We start from the raw sequence: 18,307 nt of genomic DNA, 5'->3' as shown, positions 1-18,307 counted from the left end.
GCTCAAGACAGACAGGCCAAATATGCCAATGTTCGACGTAGACCGTTGGTATTTGAGGAAGGAGACAGAGTATTTTTGAAGATTCTCCTTTCAGAGGCGTTGTCAGATTTGGCAAGAAAGGGAAGTTGTCTCCATTATATATTGGTTCGTACGAGATTCTCGAGAAGATAGGAGATCGTGCCTATCGACTCGCATTACCGCCCTCTTTATCTGGAATACATGATGTCTTTCATGTATCTTTATTGCGGAAGTATATTCTCGATGCTTCACATATTCTTCAGCCAGATGAGGCAGAACTGGATGAGACACTGAGTTACTTCGAGAAGCCGATTCAGATTCTCGATCGTAAAGAAAAGCAACTCAGAACAAAGACTATTTCGCTGGTGAAAGTTCAGTGGAGTCGTCATGGCATTGAAAAAGCTACTTGGGAGACTGAACCAGCTATGAGGCAGAGATTCCTAGAGTTATTTCATTGATGTGAGTTTTCTATTTAACTTTTGTTATACATTTCTTCTTATATCTGATTTGATTGCCTGTGATTTCGGGGATGAAATCGTATCTTAAGACGGGAGAAATGTAATGTCCGAGATTTTATATCAAGTTAATCCGAGATTATTGATTATGAATTTATGTGATTATTGAAGGATCATTCCGAGATACGAATTGAGATAGCATGTGATATCGTGTGTGTGCGAGGACAGAAGATCTCGTGCATATGCGCGAGACAGGCAGAGAACCTCGCGCATATGCGCGAAGACAGGACGCACATATAGGCGGGCATGGCAGAGGACCTCGCGCATATGCGCGAAGAGAGTACGCGCATATGTGCGAGCATGAGCAAGTGACAATGCCGAGACCAGTAGGTCTCGCGCATATGCGCCGAGGGAGGTCGTGCATATACGCGAGACGTGCTGCACAAGAGGTGAGCCACATGGCTCGGACATGCAGTAAATATATATAAACCTTTCATTTTCCTTTCAATCTGAAGGAATAAGAATGAAAGCTCGAGGGAATATTACAAGTTTCCTGAATCCAGAATTTGATTTTGCGCAAAATCCGTCCGTTCACTTTTCAATTCGAGTTTAGTACCGTGCTCCAATCGACAAGAGCTTCACACGGACATAAGTTTTCTTATGTTTTGATATGATTTGAAAATATGATATTGAAGGAATCAGATATGATTGATATATGGTGTTCTTGATATATTAGACATCGTATAATCGAAACCAGATCGAAGAACAGACATCGTATGAAATTTTTATGATTTTTAAGAGTTTGTTTGATTGAGATTATACAGATTTGGTATCATATTGTGTTTGTTGATTGAGTATGAGTTATCGGGATTGGTATATACTGATTTTGGATTACCGGTATTTCAAGATTGCGATGTTATGCCGTCGAAACAGAATTATATTGAGTTATGATTATATCTGGTATTGATTTGGATATATGTTGATATTGTATTCCTCGAATATGTTATGCCAGATTGGTATTGAAGATTTCAAAGACATAACAGAGCCGAAACCTAAAAAAAAGGTATAAATCAATGTTAACTGGGAGATCGACTCGAGTTAGATTTGACTTGAATTTTCCTAAACCACATACTTGTTTGTTATTGTTTTATTGCCTTGTATTACTTGAATGTATATGCTTATTCTATTGACGTATAGAATAGCAGAGAATAGAAGATAGATTACGAGAACGAGTCATTGGCAGATGTGCCAAGTCTTGGGCAGAGGTACCTAGACATTGGATGTTTGGTTTATATCGATGTTTCTTAGGAGTAGACCGACTTCTATTGTGGAGATTCGATATAGTATGCCAACGTCCGGGAACCGAGATCCCTAGACTAGACTAGATCAGAGTCGAGTCAGAGATATGAGTTTGATTTACAGTTTTATATGATTTAATGTTTCATATTGATACATGTGATTGATACTGTTATATGCTTTCATATATGCTTTTATATGATTTCATGTATACGTTGTTTATACTGGGAATGTTATTCTCACCGGAGTTATCCGGCTGTTGTTTGTTTGTATGTGTGCATGACAACATGTGGGACAGGATCAGGGTCAAGAAGAGGATGAGAGATCAATATTAGCGTGGAGATCCAGACCCAGAAGTAGAATCGGTTTCAACACTTGATGTATAGTGATTGAACCCTAGTTTGAAAATAATGTATTTTGTATGAGACTTGTACTTTTAATTTTGATGTTTATATCAGATTGATTATAATATATTCCGAACTTGTATTTAAAAAAAAAAAATTAGACCCAGTTTATTTAATTGATGTAATTATTCTCAAAGACGATTAAGAAATGAATTAGCATTCGCGTCCCCACATTCCTGATAGAGCCTTTTGCCCTGCCTATCAACCTCTATGTCCCTATAGTGTTGCTCTGCCGCCAAGGCTCTAGACACGGCAATGGCATAGGTGGTAGGACCAGCAACCCTGACATCATTACGCAAGATCGGCCGCCATCCATCCATAAAATTCCACAGCTTCTCTCGAGCATCATTAGCAATCAGGGGCACAAAATTACATCCCCTCTCGAACTTCCTCACAAACCATGCGACGCTGTTATCTCCATTTCGCAACGTCATGAATTCCCTAGTCAATCTGGAGCGTACTTCCTCAGTGAAGTACTTGGAGTAGAAGACTTACTTGAAGCCATCCCAATAAAGGGTATGCAAATTCACCGATACAGAAGCGCTCTCCCACCACAATCTAGTGTCTCTCGTCAGTAGAAAGGTGACGCATCTGACCCTGTCTGCATCCTGCAGCTCCATAAACACAAAGATTACCTTGATGGACTTAATACATCCTTCAGCTATCATCGGGTCAGTATCCCCGAGAACTCTTTCGGATCCATCCTCATAAACCTCTCATAGACTCCCTCAGGTCTGGGCCTAGCACCTGTGTCCACTGCAGCCTGATTCCCCACAAACTATGAGAAGAATTGAGTCATTCCTGCCAGCATCTGAGCCTGCATATCTGGCGGTGGACGAGGAGGAGTGGCCCTCTCCCTTTCCTGAGTCTCTCTATCATCATCCCTTGCTCCACGGTTAATCATGCGTCTATGAGGCATACTGTTCCAAAGTTTGCCCAACACTTAAACCCAACATGCATGAACATACCACTAATATCATATGATGCACGTAATTTGAACTTAAACATGCACATGCTGAAATCGTGACTTGATGCTTACTACACAAAATAATTTAAAACCTTAAAACTTACGGACTTGAGGTGTGACTTCATGAGATTCCTGCAACTGGCAGTAGGCATAACCCTTTACAAGAACATCGCTATGATACCAACGGTACGTACCGTAATTTTAACTATTTTAAAATTTGCAGAAAAATAACAAATTTCTTAACTAAATAGAAACATTCAAATAGCGATAATAATAAACTGATCATTCAAAATATCTGCAACGAAAAGATCACAAATAAAGTTTGCTAAAAACACTTGATTAAATATCGTAAACAATAAAGTGAAATCAGAGTATTAAAATCGTCATGCATAAAATCTTAAAACATGAGTGGTCCTCGGGTTTGGCCTCCTATGCGGTCCAAGCCAGCTCATTGGTCCCCACCCCTCGTCTCCTCAAAGTCATCCTCACCTGCATCGATCAAGTCTAGTGAGTCTAAAAACTCAACATGTATAAACTAGAGATAGCAAATACTACATAATAAAACCACATGCATATTTAAAGTAGGGCTTACATACTTGATACTTGAACTTAATAGCATAAACATACTTGAAACTTGAACGTAAGAGCATAAACGTAGACGTGCCATCATCATAAAACCTTTAAACATACTTTCATCATACATACTTGAGCATACATAAACTTTATCATTTTGCGTAGAGATATGTTTCAAAGCAAGTGAAGCATACATAAATGCACTTGATCACTAAACCACAGTAGTGGGCTGACAGGGAAAGTCCACTACCAGATACATGAGATCCCCGATCATGCTCTACCAGGTGGATTGGTCCCTGGTCATGCTTTAGTGCTTTCCAATCCTGATCTAAACCCGGTCATACTTTACCGGGTTGGAGAGGTCTTCGACCACGTTCACCGACTTCCAAACCCGTTCATAATTTGGTCACAAGACATTTAACATACATCAAAAACATAAAAATATTTTCTTTTGCACATCGAACATACTTACTTGACGTTGAGGGATTCGTTGGATCTCGCTTGGGGCAACTGCTGCACGTACTAACATGAGTTCAAACACTTATCTTTCATAACTTAGACGTATTAGTCATGCTCACACCCAAAATGAAAAATTTCCTTATGACGTTCTAAATCTCCCGGGCTTGGCCTCGTTTAATCATCGTACTAAATCATTACATCAAACCCCAAAACAATCCATAAAAAAATATAAAAAAAGAATGAGTATATGGACCCCGTGTAAGGGTCCGAATAGACGCCGGAATTTCTCAATTTGAACGAAAAAGGGCACGGACCTTGTGTCAAGGTCCAGCTAAGGGTACGTGTAGGTGCTGGAATTGTAAACCAACGGAGAAACACTACACTTATGGCTTTTTCCTACTAACTCGACCATATGGACCGTGAACCAATGCCTCGAGACCCATCCTAGGATGCTATGACACTTATTCAAACTAAAAAAATGACCCAAACCAAATATGCATCACAAACAACGCAACCCAATCCGTGAACACGACATTTGACACCAAAACGCATCCTACGACTTCTAATGAAAACAAGTGCCTATAGATATAAAACGATAAACCAAAAACCATCCCAACATCATACTCAACATACTTAAATGCAGCAGCGATCACCAGTCGATTCCCAACGAAGATTGCAACACTAAAACTTCAATAACACATCAAGAACGCATTTTCATAAAATCGCAGTTTGAGCAGTCCCACAAAAACGATCATAACTCACTCATTTCTTATCCAAATAGTTCTAATTTACTGTCAAATCGAAAATATCGAAAAGTTCTATGTTTTATATGTTGAAAGTATTTCCAGAAAATCAACCAAAAAGTAGCAGTATTTAAAATGACAGCAAATTTTGAGTTTCAAGATCTAAAATTGTTTCAAAATCGATCCAACCAATTTTTGATCAAAATTGTACAACATACATGAATTATTTCACATAATAAACATAAAAACAAATACTATGACGAGATCGATGCATAAAAGAAAGAATATACATGCCTTTTGATATTTAACGTCACCGAAACGACGACACTAGAGCGAGAATGATGCGAGGGTTGATCCGGGACGAACGTGGTACGATTTTCTTGAAGAAACCCAACTAAAATTTCTGGAAAAATGAAGTAAAAAGGAGGCGGCTGCTATAGCTTTTAGAATCCTAAGGTTTCTCTCAAAAATAAGAAATGAAACAATGAAAAATGAAGGGGTGTGTGTGTGTGTTTTTCCGAGTGTGTGTGTGCAGGTGTGGTAACGTGTTTGTGTTATTATGGTAAAATTATTGCTTAATTAACTAATTAAAAATTCTAATTAAAAGTTAATCCATACTAACCTTAACCAAACACTTAATTAAAATAAAATACACTTGCTAGACTTTAAAGGTTTTAAAAATCTTATAATCACTGATTAATAAATTAGGCTTTAAAATACTAAAAACTTAATAAATCATTTAAAATGTCTCAATCCTAACTTAAAATAAAATACCACATTTTAAAATCGCCAAAATCATCGTCAGTCTCTTTTCCTCGATCTCGCATCGAATAATCGCCTAAAACATGAAACTCGAGAAAATCTTTTAACGTGTATCACATAAACATAAATAATTTAAAATAATGCAAATTTCACAAATTATGCATCACTAAATTCATTTAAAACTTAAATAGATAATTTAACAATTAAATAAATGCATGTGTTTTACGCGTACTGAATTTGGGCTCTACAAACTAGCAGCTGCATGCGTCCAGGAAAGCAACACACCTTAGCCAAACCCTAGGACTCTAAAACATAAAATTTTTTTGTGAGGCCCGGGGCCGAAGAGGGCGGGGGGTGATCGTCGGTGCCATCAGTTGCACTGACAATGAGCGGCTCCTGGCATACTTCTAGGTGGAGGGAACATGAATGAACCAACCCACACGGGAATGAGAGGATTCCGAAACTGTTCAATGTAATGGACTGTACAGTTGAAGAGGGCTTAAAAGATTTGATTGGTACTACTCATATCACGAAGGTGCATCTTCTTTTCGGTAGCTCATCTCATAAGAACTCCATAGTGAAGCATGCTTGACTTGGGGCAATTTTGGGATGGGTGACCTCCTGGGAAGTTTCTCAGGGTGCGTGTGAGTGAGGACATAAGCACGCTGGAAAGAATCGTCTTGATACAGTGAGGACAGTCGTCGAATCTGGGACGTTACAGTTGGTATCAGAGTCGACCTCTCTTAGTATGGTGTGGTTCGGGGACGAACCAAGCGGAAGCTGGTGAGCATGTGAGGCCCTGGGCCGAAGAGGGCGGGGGGTGATCGCCGGTGCCATCAGTTGCACGGACAATAAGCGGCTCCTGGCAGGCTTCTAGGTGGAGGGAACATGAATGAACCGACCCACACGGGAATGAGAGGGATTCCGAGACTGTTCAAGGTAATGGACTATACAGTTGAAGAGGGCTTAAAAGATTTGATTGGTACTACTCATATCACGAAAGTGCATCTTCTTTTCGGTAGCTTATCACATAAGAACTCCATAGTGAAGCGTGCTTGACTTGGGACAATTTTGGGATGGGTGACCTCCTGGGAAGTTTCTCAGGGTGCGTGTGAGTGAGGACATAAGCACGCTGGAAAGACCCGTCTTGATACAGTGAGCATAGTCGTCGAATCTAGAGCGTTATATTTTGTTCATAATGGTGTCCTATATTTTCTAGCCTTTAAACACGCTCCCAAGGGTCCTTCAACATGTGGAAAAACATCCCTTCAAGGTCCCCTATCATGGTAGCCCATTTGTGTATCATTAGGAAGAGTTTGGGTTACAAAAACACATGTTCTAAGCATAGGTTGGCAAAAATACGAAAATAAATACAAAACCCACATGCTTTTCATGCAAATATAGTTAAAACATGTAATGGTGTGATAGATGAGAAAAATGAGATTTATGGCGTGCTTTTGCGTTAAAAACGCTTGAATCATCGATAATCGTTCCGTGGAAGTCGGCGGCCGATCGGAGCGACGTTTCGATTGTTCTTTTGTGAAAAAGTGGCGTGAATCGATAGTGGTACGTGTGGTGAAGGATCGGTGATGGTTGGATCCAAGAAAAAGAGCCCAAAAGTTTGAATTCCAAGGCTAGAAACTCTTGGCAGTTACTGTATGTATTTGGTGTGTGTTTTAGGTGTCCTTCACGTGAACGGAATTTGTGCGCTTGAGTTTGCCACCTTTTGGTGGAATAAAATAGATTAATAAATAACTTAATCATAGTTTAGGTTTAATAAAACACTAAATAAATAATTAAGTATTTTTTTATAAATAAATTAAACTTTATCCCAAATTTTGAAAATTGATAATTACATACATAAAACTCCTAATTCAACTTAAATATTTAAATGCTAAATAAATTAAGTATGACATAAAATTCCTTATAAAAATATTTTGCATCACATTTAAGATTTAAATTCCTAAATTTTCAAAATAACATTTTAAAACATTTAAAATCTTATAAATCGTCTAATAAACTAAATTAGGCTTAAAAATACTAAAGTTCATAAATTATTTAAAATAAATAATTTCTTGACTTAAAATAAAATATAACATTCAATTTTTGCACCTTAATCGTCTTCAGTCTCCGTTCCCCAGTCCGACATCGAATATTGGGACAGAAAATCTTTAATTCATGAAATCATGCAAAATTATGCAATTAAAGTAATTTAATTAAATTACGTATGAAATTTGATAACTTGCATGCAAGTGGTTCACGTGGATCTTTAAATTTTCGGGACGTTACATTTATGCACTTGATATTTTAAATTTATTAAGTTTTTGATTATGGAAATGTTGAGTTAATTTAAACGGGAAGTTCGAAATTTTATGTTAAAAAAAATAAAATTCGGTAGGATTTTAAAGATGAATTGTAGTTGACGTTTCAACCATATATTAAATAATTAAAAATGACCATTTAATAACAATATTTTTCCTTTAAAGTTCCGATCTTCGTTCCTCGTTCGCGTCTCGAATAACCCTTTTAACACGGTTTTATGCATTCTAATAGAAAACCATATTTCGAATATATAAACATATCTACCACATCAATGCAATTAAAATGATTTAATTAAACATTTTTTATTTTTCCTAGATTTACATGCAATTGAATTACGTTATTGTATTTTGGACCTTATAGAAAATATATCTCCGGTGTGTACAAAAAGTCAAAAATATAGTAGACAATTAACATGGAAGAGCGGAATAAAGATTTCGATTCATTTTTCATCCGTGTCATTTGTTTTAGTTTACATTTTGATAATTTTTTTCTTTATTATATAATTCTACGTTTCATCATGTGTGGGTTGCACTCCCGCATGGACAATTACTTATTTGCAACAGTAAATTATAACAAGTGTCTACTTTTAACAATATAAGCTCTGATCAAAACTCAAGAATTAGTACTTGATATACAAGAACGGGAAGGACAACTGATTGCTAAATATTGACAACAGGTCTTAAGGTTACATAAGTAAAGAGGTGAAACGGGACTCCATTCCTTGAAAACAACGGCTGCTTCAACTACAAAGAACAGAAAAAAGAAACTGGACAATTGGTAACACAGAGATACAAAAGAAGCCAATCTTTTGTGTGTTAAAGCTCTTTACGTCATCACGAGAGATATCAGAAATCATCCAGAATTTGCGGGAGAAAGTTTCTCTTGAAGTATTGCAATTTTAGCCTGACATCAAAATAGTGGAATATATGTTAGTACGTCAAACCCTACAAGATTATCAATTCTTAAATGTCCTTTAATTTAGGCAACTCTAGCGATGAACAAGTAACTAAAAACCATAAAAGATAGAAGTAGTAGTATGTCGGAAACTAAAAATTCAAACTCAACCAGAGTCCAAACTAAAAACCTAAAGTTATGTTTGGTGCGTAGGATAAGATAACTAATTGGATTGATACCAAAACTCAAGGTGAGACTATATAATGTGTTGTGATAAATCATGTTTTGTTTGGTAAGATTTGAATAATGAATATGATAAATTTTATATTTTTTGTTGTTGAAACAAAAATACCCTAAACTAGCATTTATGATAATTTGGTATATAAAATGATATTTGTGTGTTTTCAAAATCATGTGTTCTATTAATAAATAAATATTTTTTAAAATTTTAAATTATAGATTATGTATTTATCTGATAATTTATTTTTTTAATAAAAATTAATATGATTTTGTATTTTATCTCATTTTTAATATTGATTTCTAATTATTTTTTTCTCTATTTTTTTAAATTTTATTTGGTTTCATCATGAAATTATTTATGTGATGTGCAAATAAAAAAAAATATAAACCATCAAAGAATATTAAATTTTGATTTCCTAAAATCTGAGCCGAAAGCAGATCTAAAATTGTAGATCTCTCGTGTTGAGTCTTTTGTGGGTAAAATGATAATTTATGCTATATTTTAGGAATTTTATTGTCAATCCCACCAAAACAATGAGATGTCTTTTCAATCAAATAAGTTTTTTTCATCTTGAGCTTCTTCATTAACTGAGCCCATAAAAAATGAGACAAACATAGGTTTAACAATCTATCTTTTACTTATCACCCACACCAAATATACCTTCATAATAACAAAATAATAAAAAATATAATGCTTTAAAGTGATGAGATTCGTGGACTTGGAGGAAACTATGCAATCCTCCCAGTTCCTTCGGTTGGTATAAAGCTCGTTCATCAAATAATATGGAGATGCTATTTTAATAATGATTATTTTTAATTATTTAATATACGGTATATTTTAAATGATATTTTCGAAAATGATGTTTTTCGAGGTGTTTTTACGTGCCAAATCGTATTTTAAACCGGTAATAGATTTTTGACGAAAATAAAGACTTTTTGAGAACTTGGATAATATTTTCAAGAATTTTCCTGCACGAAATATTGTACATACATACTATTGGGCCTAATATACTATAGTTATTGGGCCTAAAATTGTACCAATTGTTTTATTTAAAATAAGGCCTAAAAACCCTAGCTTTTTTCGTCCAAAACTCACGCCCATTTCTTCAAGAGACCTAGGGCTGTTGCTCTCTCCATCAGCAACACATACTCACACGTTTTTTTGAGGCAAATCCATGTGATTTTTGAAGGGAGTTCAACAAGGTCTTCTCTCCACCAACGTTCTCGCATCGCAAGTTGTTTTTCGTGCGTGAAATACGCAAATACACGCCATAATCTTACTTCACTCATCATTCATACCATAATAAGTATGTTATACATGATTGCATGAAAAACATGATCTCCTCTTGTATATTTTCGTTTGTATGGCTTGTACATGTTAAAACTTTGATTTCCATGCTTTTAAGTTCATGGTATTGATGCACAAAGGTGCTGCCAAGGTAGGGCTATTAGATAGGACGTTTTTTTCAGCATGTTTTAAGAGTACATAGGAGCACAATTCAAGGCTGGATCGCATGAGGGAAGGGCTATACGATTTGAGGATCTATAGGGCAAGGGTTTGCGTTTGTTGGAAAAAAAAGAGAAGGGGCTGAGCGTGGTACTTTCCAGGTGAAGGGCCGGGCTCCTGAGGGTCCTAGCCACGAATCATGTTGGTCCAAGGGTGGCTGCCGGGGCTGGTTAAGGCAGGCGCATGGCTAGGGCACTTCCTAGCCGTGGCCGCGGGTTTGAGGAGAGAACCTTGCACGTCTTTGTGCATGGGCTGTAGGGTTTGGCCAGCAGCTTGTTATGGACTCGGGTATGGTTGCATAGGGGCTGGACATGTTGGTGGAAGGCTAGGGACAAAGGGGCATAGGGGTTTTTAGAGCTAGTGTTTCGAAAAAAGAAAAGTTCAAGGGTTTTAGTTGAAAGGGGATCGGTTACGGTGACCGGAAGCGCAACGGAAGTTTAAAATTCGAAATTTTACAAAGGAAAATTCGGCCACCATGAATAAATTGTGTAGCAAATACAATAAACACAAAATATGACATTCTTAGTGTGTTTAGAAATTACTTATCAATCTCTTGAGATCAAAAGATTGATGATGGCTCCAACTTAGTTGATATACAACTAAGCTCTTGATGGCAAGACAATCTACAAGCTTCACCTTGTTCTTGAATCTTTCCTTCAAAATTAGGCCCATCACCAACTAGCTAGAACCACCCTAATTTTGCACTAGAAAAATTAGAGTATTTTTCATTGAGAAGTGTAGGCTTTCCTCAACAATTGAAGAAAGAAAAATTGGAGAGGATGAAAAGTATTTTCGGCCACTATTCATGCTAGGAGAGAAGGGGAGACATTTTTTTGGTTGTGGGAAAAGTTAAAGTAAAAAAGTTGCATGCCAAGCCTTGGTTATACAAAAAGTTGTCTCCCAACCTTCCACCTCCCTTGCATGCCTTTCTATTTGGGTTTGTAACAATTACAAAGCCCATGGACTTTTATTTAAATGTCCCAAACACATTTGAGACCATTTAACCATTGCTTGATTTTATTCAAGCCCACTAGTCTAATAATTAATTTTAATTGGGCTCTACAAGACCCAATATTGTTTAATTAATTCAACACTTGAATTAATTTAATTATTTGGACTCTACTAGGTCCACTAGTGTTTAATTAATTCAACACTTGAATTAATTTAATTTAGTCCATAATAATGTTTATGAAAATCACAATTTTCAAATACATTATTTGTTTGGCCAACTTTTAATTTAGGAACACTTGCATAAATTAAAATTTACATTTCTCTCATAGAAGTCATACTTCTATTTTTCTTTACGCTTATAAACTCATTTATAAGCCGTTCAACACATGGAACTATTTTCTCCTTTATAGAACTCATACTTCTAATTTTCTTTCTTTACGCTTATAAACTCCTTTATAAGCTGTTCAACACATTGAACTATTTCTATTCTCAACGGGATCTAGAAAGCTAGTACTTGTGTGGCCCTCAATGGTTCATTGATACAACTAGCCGTGGGTTCACATCTCCATGTGATTCGGACTAAACATGTCCTTATATGAGCATACCCCAATTGCTCCATTCTTACTTATAAACTCCTTGATAACAAGAATGTCAGAACTCAAGTCTGATAGTACCCAACCAATCATGTTAAACGCCTAGCAGCATCGCTTACATGATTCCCTAGATATCAAATGATAGTGCCTGCAAGAACCATTCAATTATGGTTAGTGTACAGTACGGTCCCTTCAACTCATATATCCCGATCGATTCGACAACCATTGGTATATCGAGAGTTGTCAATGAATCGATACTATGTGTCATGTCGTAGTTGCATCGATGGTGTAATCTATGAAACCCCTTTCATAATTACCACCATACTCTGATCAGAGATTTCAACCTACATACACATGAGAACACATAGGATATCCATACCCGAAGGTAAGTGGTGAATCCCCGAATACAATGCATCGACTCCTATATGTTTCGACAGAACACCCAACCTTGCCACCTGATGACCCCATGAGAGTCGGTAAAAAAGTCAAAGTGTAATTCTAGCACATAGAGTCTCAATGTTGTCCCGGGTCTAAGGACTAATGGTGTACAACCATAAACCAGGACGTTTCCACTCGATAAGTGAGAACCACTTGGAAAGTCCTTTATGGAGGGTTATTCAGTGCACTCTACAAGGAGCACCTATCTGCATGCTCGGACATCACAATGTCCCCTACCAATGAAACATGGTACTCGCATCGCAGATACTAGTCTCGAACTCTAGCGGCCTATATCCTTATTAGCAGCGGCTGAATCGACTAGGAACTGTTTATAATATACAGTATTCCAAATATGAGTTTCATGATACTCATCATATGAGCATCTCATATTCTTTCTACTATTTGTATATTCAAGGGCTTTATCTATGCAACTAGCATGTGTATACAGATAAAGATTTGCCAAAACAATAATTTCAAATATTATTAAAATAAAGACTGCTTATACATAGAGTTTCATTGTGAACACTCGGCCAACACTTGGCTCGACGGGCACCTACTCTAACATTAGTCATTAGTTAGCTTGATTTGGATTGCATAGGGTATGATTAGGTGTTAATAAGTTATTGTTCAAGTTTGGTTATGTTTCGAGTATGATTAGGTGTTAATAAGTTATTGTTCAAGTTTGGTTATGTTTCGAGTCAGACGTACGCTTAAGTTTTTAAACGAATTGGGAAATTAGACGATGAGCTTAAGTTTGCGTCTAATAAGTATTCATGGGTGTATTCTAAGATATTATATTAAGTATAGATGGATTCGGATCGTCGTTTTAAGGTCCAATGGTAAATTGGGAAGTTATGGTTTCAGGGGGCAAAACGGTCATTTTACACCTAAAAAATGTTAGACGTCCTGACAGTACCCTGAATACTGTAATGAATGTTAAAATGTTTATTTTGAAAGTTTATGATATTTTACGATAATGCTAAAAGACGTGTTGCATGTTTCGTTTTAAAAAAAATGAAACCTATACATGTGTTTTTACAAGTGATGATTATAATAGAAGATTGAAAGAAGTGACTTGATTGTGATTAAAATTAAATGATATGATGATATGTAAGACCAAGGCTCAGCTGACAGGTGAAAGTGTCGCTGATGTCCTCCATCATATGGTTATCATGGTTATACGTAGATGATCCATCAACCCAAAGCTGAAACGAAAGTCACAATTAACGATCTAAATTCAACAAAAGGGAAACATATACGTGTATAATGAAAGGAAAAAGGATATGATAAATGGAAAAAAAGATTTAAATTATGTATGTTCATGAAAAACTATTTTATTATAAGTATCTTTCACAATTGTTTGTGAATGTATATGTATTATTTGTTATCATGGTTAAGATTTGCTGAGTCATTAGACTCACCAGCTGTGATCGATGCAAGTGAGCATGATTTGGTTGATGATGTAGGACTTGATGGTTGAGCTGGATGGGCTGATGATGCACATAACCCGAAAACCTTTGCTAGTTTTTCCGCACTTATATGATTTAAGATTACTTTAAAGATTTTGATTACGTTTACGACTTTTTTATGCTTTTGAGAGGATTTAAAAGTTTTGCTATTTTAAAAAATGCTAGTTTAGGTTTTGTTTGACGGTTTACGTTTCGATGTTTTGAATTGCCTTTTTTTTAGATTTTCAAATAATGGGTTGGTTTATTTTAAATGTTGCAAAATATATTTAAAATATATATGCGTATATGGACATTTCGGCCGAAGGTATGCAAGGAAAAAAAAATCTAGTATGTTTTAGGTTAGCTTCAGGTAGCAGGTAGCAATATCACGTCCGAAGAATGTAGATGTTGATAGTACCTTGAATGATTTGGAACGACGAATAGATGGGTCTAACTCTAAAGCAATTGAATAGGACTCCTCAGCAGCGTCAAATCTATCCATGGCCATGAAAACATCACCTTCGCAAATATATGCCTGCACATGTTATATTACAAAATGATCAATTGGATTTCAAATGACAATATGATCATATTGAAGAGTAGACAACTAGAAAACACAAAAAAGAGAGATCAGACTAACAGGTTCGTTCACATGTAAGTTTGGGGTCAAGCTGGAAATTATAAAACTGGGTTGCAAGAAAAGTGAGGTTGGCGAATCGAGACAGTAAATTTATTGTCTTTATTTCTCAAGGAGGTTTTGAGACAAGGTGTTGAAGGAATTTTTTTCTGTTAAATTAAATCAATCTACAAATTGGTTTCTTCTAAGACGCAAAACTTAAGGTTTTAAAAAATAATGAATTTTAGCATTTAGTTCTGAAATGGCTAGTGTAAATTACGTGTACATCCCTGAGTTAATTTTAGATTTTTTAATGAAAATAAGGGGAACTACAATAAAATTAAATTAGGTGGTGTGTATTTATATTCAGCTACAATATTGTTTTAGTACTAGATGATTGAAGGATGGCGACAAAGTTTTTTTAAGATACAAACATTGGTATTTATAAATTGAAGGTGCATGTAATTATGATTCTTGCAATAATATTCCCAAAATTTTCTAATCAATCAGAGTAGCAGCAGAAAATTCGTAGGTTCGACATTTTCAACAAGTATAAACAACAACAACAAACACAGGCAGTGAGATCTTGATTGAAATTTTGTAGCCAAAGCAATGATTCCTCAACTTAGATATATAATAAAAAATATACTGACCTGAGGGTAGTGGGGTGCAAGCGTCGAAGCCTTTTTAGCATCCTCAAGTGCTCCAGATACATCACCCATTGCCAGCCTTGCTGCAGACCTGGAGAGCAACACATGGTCATATGAGCCTTTTAATGCGTTCAAAATATTCTTCCAACATATTAACGCCATGATGCATGATTCAATCGAAAATAACAAAAACAGGATGTTCGAAAGTGATGCTCTTATGAGGGCACTTAAAATCTCGTTCTTTGGATCAAAATGAAAGCTTCACATACCTGTTCTTGTAAAGGGTATGGGCACCACCAAATGGTTTAAAATCTATAGCCTGCAAAAACAAAATAAATGTGATTATCAGCCTCTCTACACTGCTCTTGAGCTTATACAGCCAAAATGTTCAATTTAGATTCCTATACAGAACCAGCGACAACAGAAAGACATATCCCCATACAAGAAAACCTAAGGTTCTAAGCTTCTACATCAAATGTGAATCAAACACAAAAAATACAAGAATTTAGTTGCGCAAACGAATCGTATCACTTAGAGTCATCAAATGCTATATCAGCACAACAGTTCTTTGAGCAATGGTGCATCATCTTTGTTTATCCCACCAAATCCAGCCATGGAAATTTATTATCAAATTTAGCCATTGATTTTCAAACATATACATATATTTTTGTCATATTTATGTATACCATTAATTGTAACACATCACCAAGTCCAATTAAGTAATTTAGATATCAGAAAACATGAATACATCACAAACTTATCTTAATCTTACTCAAATAAATAGATCACCCTATTCCTTAGATATTATATTTGACGCAGGAGCATCAAGGATTGTAGACCAAGCAATATTTAGAACTCCTGCTTGTTTCTAATACCAAATTACAGATAATGTGATCCAAATTCAAGAAGCTTTACGCTACATCAGTCACCCCTTCTTTCGCCCCAATTCCTCGAAACAGATTAAAGTTTTAATCTATTACACGCGTGCTGTAAATGGAACCTGGGTGAGTAAAGTATTAGCCTGTGAGAAATCACCCCGTTCCATCTCAGCCTCCGCTCTCTTCCTCAACGCCAGAGCTTCTAAACACTTGATGGCGCCATTCTCCACCTCATCATCACAAATCCCGCAAACATACAACATCGTATTCGCTGCCTTCTTGGGGGTCCCGCAGTGCCCAACAAGAACACCCTCCGGCAAAATGACGATATTCGGGCCCAGCCCGCACTTACCCAGGCAGCCGCAAGAGTTCACCGCAACAGACGGAGGGGCAATTCCTGAAAGCACCTGCAACACATCCAACGAGCCTTGCTTTCGGCACGTCCGATTCGTGCACACCCTTATTTCGATATTTTCAGGAGGCGAAGACGATGCTCTTGGCGTCGCGCTGTGATTTTGTCTTCGTGTCCCATCGGAAAATGGAAACTGGAGGAAAGTCTGACCCGGAGTGTTGAGCCTTGTCTTCATATTTAGGACAACGCTGCAGAAAAGTTGTCTTTGTTTTTCTTTTTCGAGGGAAACGCCGTAGAAAATTCTTGCATTAGTCCAGTTGTACTCGATTGTTAAGGCTAAAGGATATACCAAGGCACCAAGATCGCACGGCATATGTCATGTTTAGGGATGGTAATGGGCCGGGACCGGGGCGGGTTTGCCATTACCATCCCCATCCCCGAATTCCATCCTCACCCTCATCCTCGCCTCGATCTCCACTTTTTAGGGTTCATAGAATCCCAAAACCCGAAACTTCGGGGATCAACTTCTCATCCCCGTCCCCATCCTCGTTTCAAAAATATTAATATGACAAGACGATGATGAATTCGAAGATTTTCTCAAACTAAAAGTTATTATTATCTATTATTATTAGAGATAATATTAATATTAATATCAATATCAATATTAATAATAAGAAGATTATTAATATTTTAAAAAATAATATTATTAAATTATGAATATTAATAATACTATTATTTTATTATTGATATTATTTTCGGGACGGGTTCGGGGATTTCGGAGATGGGGATAATAATCACATATCCGTCCCAAATTACATCGGGGATTTTAAAAAATCCCTGAACCCGAACCCAAACCCGAAAAAATCGGGGATCCCCATCCCCGTTTCAAGTTTTCCCCACGGGGCCGCAAACCCGTGGGGAAAGTTGCCATCATGTTTTCACGGTTAGACTGTAACGAACCGTACTTCTCATACTTAAAATTTGCGGAAAAATTTAAAATTTTCATAAATAAAAACATCCACACGGTCGTCACCCATCATTCATAAAATATCTATAAAATCAACCATCACAATTAAAATTTGCTAAAAGAAAAGCTGTCTCACATCCAAAACATAAAATCAGAGTATAAATGTTTTCATGTTTAAAATCTTAAAATAACGTAGGCGGTCCTCGGGTCTAGCCTCCCACTCAGTCCAAGCCTGCCCCTTGGTCGCCACCTCCCGTCTCCTCATCAACGTAGTCACCTGCATCGATCAAGTCTAGTGAGTCTAAAGACTCAACACGTATAAACTGGGATAACGAGTACTACATAATAAAATCGCATGCATCTTAAAAATAGAACGTACATAATCTGAAACTTGAGCTTACATAATAACTTGAACTTGCATACATATATAGACGTGCCATAACGTGAAACTTTCATGATCATAACTGCATACTTGAGCATACTAAAACATACTTGACTTCATTTTTGCATAGAGGATGTTTCAAAGCAAGTGACCCATACATAATAAACGCCTTATCAGACACACCACAGTACTGGGCTGACAGGGACGTATCCACTGTCGTATACATGAGATCCTCGTTCATAATTTAACGGGCTGGTTGGTCCCCGTTCATAATTTAACGCTTTCCAACCACGATCTAACCCGTTCATAATTTAACGAGGCGGAGAGGTCCTCGGCCACGTTCACCGACTTCCAAACCCATCCATAATTTGGTCACAAGTCAATTAGCATAC

General features: G+C 36.7%; 1 protein-coding gene across 1 annotated transcript; it reads right to left on the bottom strand.

Annotated features, from left to right (window-relative positions):
- Nucleotides 1–8,630: 8,630 nt before the first annotated feature.
- LOC140824646 (uncharacterized) lies at nucleotides 8,631–16,900 on the bottom strand. The gene is made up of 5 exons (XM_073186206.1): nucleotides 16,337–16,900; nucleotides 15,606–15,655; nucleotides 15,340–15,427; nucleotides 14,489–14,605; nucleotides 8,631–8,902 (listed from the first exon to the last, which is right to left on the bottom strand). Exons 1-5 carry the CDS (start codon nucleotides 16,799–16,801, stop codon nucleotides 8,852–8,854), a joined length of 771 nt encoding a protein of 256 aa, XP_073042307.1. The 5' UTR covers nucleotides 16,802–16,900; the 3' UTR covers nucleotides 8,631–8,851.
- Between the last annotated feature and the right edge of the window lie 1,407 nt (nucleotides 16,901–18,307).

Source organism: Primulina eburnea, chromosome 2 (genome assembly GCF_022965805.1).
Source record: "Primulina eburnea isolate SZY01 chromosome 2, ASM2296580v1, whole genome shotgun sequence".
Classification (NCBI taxonomy): Eukaryota; Viridiplantae; Streptophyta; class Magnoliopsida; order Lamiales; family Gesneriaceae; genus Primulina; species Primulina eburnea.
Note: the sequence above shows the minus strand (reverse complement) of the source record. Positions and strands in the feature narration are given on the sequence as shown.

Bases quoted from the DNA above. Each gene is read 5' to 3' on its own strand.
- LOC140824646 (XM_073186206.1), bottom strand. From the start codon at position 16,801: ATGAAGACAAGGCTCAACACTCCGGGTCAGACTTTCCTCCAGTTTCCA. The intron at 15,656-16,336 runs GTTCCATTTACA...TTGTTTTTGCAG, and splicing joins CTAATACTTTACTCACCCAG to GCTATAGATTTTAAACCATT. The intron at 8,903-14,488 runs GTACTATCAACA...TTTTGATGTCAG, and splicing joins GTCGTTCCAAATCATTCAAG to GCTAAAATTGCAATACTTCA.